Source organism: Cyprinodon variegatus, unplaced genomic scaffold (assembly GCF_000732505.1).
Source record: "Cyprinodon variegatus isolate N-32 unplaced genomic scaffold, C_variegatus-1.0 Scaffold1194, whole genome shotgun sequence".
Classification (NCBI taxonomy): domain Eukaryota; kingdom Metazoa; phylum Chordata; class Actinopteri; order Cyprinodontiformes; family Cyprinodontidae; genus Cyprinodon; species Cyprinodon variegatus.
This window is the reverse complement of record NW_015151647.1, coordinates 100,444-105,167: the sequence shown is the minus strand read 5'-3', so window position 1 is coordinate 105,167 and position 4,724 is coordinate 100,444. Positions and strand designations below refer to the sequence as shown.

The window sequence follows — 4,724 nt, the reverse complement described above, 5'->3', positions numbered from 1 at the left end:
CAGTGTTGCACGGACCAAGATGTCCTCCAAGGCCCAGAGTAACCTACCCCAGGCCCGGCAGATAGTGCAGCAGCTGAGACTAGAGGCAAGAAGGGAGAGGATAAAGGTAACCACACAGCAGCACCTTGGTTCCAACTGTGAAAGAGTCTGGCTAAAACCTAACTAGAAAAAAGTCTGCGGTAAATGAAGACGGCACAGCTTTAAAACTCCTGCTTCTCATTGTTAGAAATGGTCCCTTACAACGGAAGGTGCACAGTTGTAATGATTTTGCAGCAAAACAACCATAAAAAGTGAACCCTCCAGCCGCCATATTGGTACTCCCCAATGCCACAAAATCCCAGTACATTTCAACCAAACAAGACCTTTAAACAGAGACTAGTGCATCCTAAGGACAAAACCCCCAGATCTAATCTGAGCAGAGTGGTGTCTGCAGTTCAATGCAGTGAGGAATGCTCTGATCTTTATATTGGAGAAACCAAGCAACGTCTCGACAGACGCATGACCCAACACAGAAGAGCGCCCTCCTCTGGACAAGACGCTGGGGTACATCTACACCTGATGGACAAAGAACATTATTTGGACCAGAATGTTCACATTTTGGACAAAGAAGAAAGGTGGTTTGAGAGGGGCGTGAAGGAAGCCATCTATGTTAAGAAAGAAAAACCAACCTTAAACAGACCCGTTTGTCCGTTTCTATTTGCATGTTTTCTAAACTAAAACCAGACTTTGTCGGGCTACTGTAAAAAACCTGCAACCTAACGCTATTTCTGACATTTTGAATTAAAAAAGCTTCTTGGATGGGAAGAGAAATGTCTTCAAACTTGGAGACAAAGTCCAGTGGATTATTTTTAATTTTCTTTTTTTGGAATGACTCTGACCAGGTTAAAAATGCCTCCCTGTGCAGCATTTGGCTGCAAAAACAAGCAGTTTGCCGCTGTAGGAAGACTAATCACAGATAACTTCACAGTCAGTGGATGTGCTAACAAAAAAAATCCACATATACGCCGATGTATCCTATAGTATAGTATGTAGCGTAACATTAGTCTCACTATCTTGGACTGACTCGAGGTTATTGACTGAGTTAGACTTAGACTACTTTTATTGTCATTTTGTTTACACAGAATGTTTAGAAATCGTTTTTTTTTACAGCTTTCATGACATTTCCATTTCCTAAAGTGCAGCAGTGATGAAATGTAAACAGTTTGGGAGAAAAACATGGTGCAAAAAAACACATGGATATGAAACTTCAGAGCCGAGTTAAGGTCTGGTTATTGTCCCGCAACAGTTTGTTGCAGTGAGGTTGTCGCAGATTTTTGTAATTTATGCTCACTATTGAAGCGTGGCCTGCGCTGTTATTCCACCCCATAAAGCCAGAGGGCCAATAATGAACTAGATGTGGGTCTAGATGCGGCCGAGGCGGTGAGGAAATGGGGGCAAGTTTGTGCGACAACGGAGGGACATGAGGGCCAAAAAGAGCGGAGATCCAGGTGGAAAAAGGGTCCCAGCATTCTCACAATGGCGGTCAGACAAACAAAATTATGGTAAGGAACCAAACAGGAAATACCCATAGTGTAAAACGGATGGAGATTTGACCAATCAGAGGCCTCCTGTCTGCGACAACCTACAATTTTGGCGAGGTGCAGCAGAGTGTCCGCGGAATGGGGCGGAGACATCTCTGCGTTCACTGCGACAATAAGCAAATCGGCAAGAAGCAGAGGTGTCAAGTAACAAAGTACAAATACTTAGTTACTTTACTTAATTACACTTTTTAGGTATCTATACTTTACTCCATTACTTATTTTTCTTCCTACTTCTGACTTCATTACATTTTCACACAAGTATCTGTACTTTCTATTCCTTACATTTTTAAAACAACGTTACTCGTTACTCTTGGCTTCGGTTTAATGTTTCTAAATCTTTATTTCCCGTCATGTGCTCCATCCAATGCAGATCATTGGCTCCGCCCACATCTAGTGAAAACTAGTGTGATTGGATGAGTCATAGAAGGCAAACACTCATTGGTTAGCTAAAGGAAATCATCAGAAGCAAGCAGGTGTTCTTCAAACTGCTAACGTGAATTGTCTTTGCCATGCTACGATGTTGGATTCAGAAAAAGATGTTGAAATGTCTGAAAGGTCGGACACAGGCGAGAGAGTATCGGGAGACGGATACTTTTATACTATAGTAGTTTTTGGAGCACATACTTTTTCACTTTTACTTGAGTAAAGAGGTCAAGTTGATACTTTAGCTTTTACCAGAGTGATTTTAAACTTCAGTATCTATACTTTTACTTAAAGGTATACTATGCAACCGGTGTTGATTTTCCAACGAGGCTCCCCCCAGAGGGCGAAAGTAAAAGTGCACTATCGTAAATATGGTCTCTCCGTCAAGCTAGGCTCGGTTGTTTTGAGCTTAGCAGACAGGTGAACGCAACGAATCACCATGTCTAATGCGGTAAGTGACTATTTTGTTCCAATTTTCGAGTTTGAAAATTTCGCTGTTTTCTCGCTGGTTCCGCCATGATAACTGCACAAATATCGCCACTGCGCTAGCAACGAGCATGCCTTTCACTGGGGGCGTGTAGCAGTTCTCGCCGTAAAGCAAGACCGNTAAAAAAACTTAACTTAATATTTCTGCTTCCTGTTTTTTTTTTTCTCCAGGTCTCCAAAGCCTCTGCTGATCTGATGCACTACTGCATGGAACAGGCCAGAGGGGACCCGCTCCTCAGAGCCATCCCTGCTTCAGAAAACCCTTTCAAGGAAAAAAAACCCTGCACTATATTGTAGTGGACGCCATGTTTTCTTTTCCTTTTGCTTCTTAATGTCGCTGTTTTCTTCATGTTGGGAGGAGCGAGACTCGAACTGGGAATCATATCATTACATGTTTTAACAATTCATTCATAATCACCCACATGTGGCTGTCCTATCAGTGAGATATTTACCAAAACTACTGAGCTGCCGTTCTTCAGCCTGAACTTCATTACCACTACTTTGGAAATCTTTGGCTGTTTGGGTTCACGTCTTCTTTACGAAGCTGTTTTTTAATGGCTGTACCCTGTCAGTTTTCATACAGTTGTGCCTTCAGTGGGCAGTGACTGTTATTTCCTTCTCTGCTTTGCCTTAAATGGAAACCAACAAACAAAGTTTCCAACCTGTTTTTTTTTTTTTATTATAATCTTCACATGGTTGAGAATCACTGCGGAGGTTTTACCATGTGGTAAAATATGCGGCTAAATTCTTAGATCACAGTTTCCGAATGTTTGCCAATATGTATTTTTATGTATTGATAGAAATCAGGTATTAATTAATTCCAATTATACGAAGACAGAAGTATTTTACAGCTGATCAAAGCTCTGAACAGCCAATGACAATCTGATTTTTATTTAACTGCCAATTAGTTTTTTGTTTTATTTTATTCTGCAGTTTAAAAAATTCCACAGTGTTTCCTCTAAACGGTTTTAAATCAAAGGAAAAATGGTCCAAAAGTGCCCTGTTTGTTTTTTATTAGGAATTATGCTTTCTTTTACAGTAAATCAATTACCACGTAATAAAGTCGCACTTTCAGTTTGGTAACAAAAAAAACTTTTTTTGGGGTAAATACCCCAAGATTAAAGTATATGATTTCAAACTAATAACCTGCATCTAATTATTATCATTGTGTGTTAATATGTAATTACCATTATGTTTCTATTATTGGCCACCACCTACCAATGGCTTATAAAGTAAATTTTAACTATGATCAGGTAAATAAAGCTTTATAAATCGGAACTCAAGTTGCATATAAATAAGAGTTTAGTTAAGATTATTAGCTGCTGTCTTCTGGGTTTGGTAATCTGTTATATGTCATAATAATAAACTGTAATAAACTGCTTTTTACCAGATAATAACTCATTAATGTATTGCTGTCTGCAGTAATAACGGTTTGAAATCTAAGAAGTCTGACTTTAACTTGTCAGCCGAAAATTTGAAGCAAAGCACTTACAAAAATTCTCCATAGTTTTTCTTGTTAGCTAGTAATATAGTGTAAGTTGTTATGTTATTACCAGGTTATTACATGTTATTGATATACTGTGAAAGAAAGCATTACCGGCTATTTTTTTTAAAACTCCGCATCAGCGAAGTTCGGTTTGTTTACATTAACTGCAGAATTTAACCCTGTAATGACGACCACCACACTAAGCCAAACCTGCGCTACTGCGTTTATAACCTAGAGATGCACCAATCAGAACAAATTCCAGATCGATTTGCTTGATTTTAAAATTATTAGTAAGCAATGAAGTAGCCTACTGCAGCTAGAGGCCTGAACACACCGGCTGCGTACGACTTTTTCATCTCCCATCCGATTTTTTTTCCACGTCACACTGACTGTGTGGAGAGAGGCTTCGACTAGGCAGGGTGAGCAGATCTGAGCAGATTCTGCAGCAGACGGGCTAACGTCAGCCTAGGCTGCTGCAGAAAGGCTAAAGTTAGCCTAGGCTGCTGCAAACGGGCCAACGTTAGCCCGTCTGCAGCAGACAGGGCTAACCTTAGCCCAGGCTGCTGCAGACGGGCTGCTTCAGACAGACTAATGTTAGCCCATGCTGCTGCAGACGGGCTAACGTTAGCCCATGCTGCTGCAGACGGGCTAACGTTAGCCAATGCTGCAGCAGATGGGCTAACGTTAGCCCAGGCTGCTGCAGACAGGCTGCTTCAGACGGGCTAACGTTAGCCCAGGCTGCTGCAGAC

The 4,724-nt window shown here is 41.0% G+C and overlaps 1 protein-coding gene across 1 annotated transcript in view; it reads left to right on the top strand.

The window, feature by feature from the left end:
- LOC107102052 (guanine nucleotide-binding protein G(I)/G(S)/G(O) subunit gamma-12-like) overlaps window positions 1-3,487 on the top strand; it is a 44,483-nt gene extending 40,996 nt beyond the window's left edge. Inside the window, exons 2-3 of the mRNA XM_015401214.1 lie at window positions 4-106; window positions 2,661-3,487. Coding sequence (XP_015256700.1) covers window positions 20-106; window positions 2,661-2,786 — 213 coding nt within the window. The 5' untranslated portion in view covers window positions 4-19 and the 3' untranslated portion in view covers window positions 2,787-3,487. The remainder of the gene's footprint in view (window positions 1-3; window positions 107-2,660) is intronic.
- The last annotated feature ends 1,237 nt before the right edge of the window (window positions 3,488-4,724 follow it).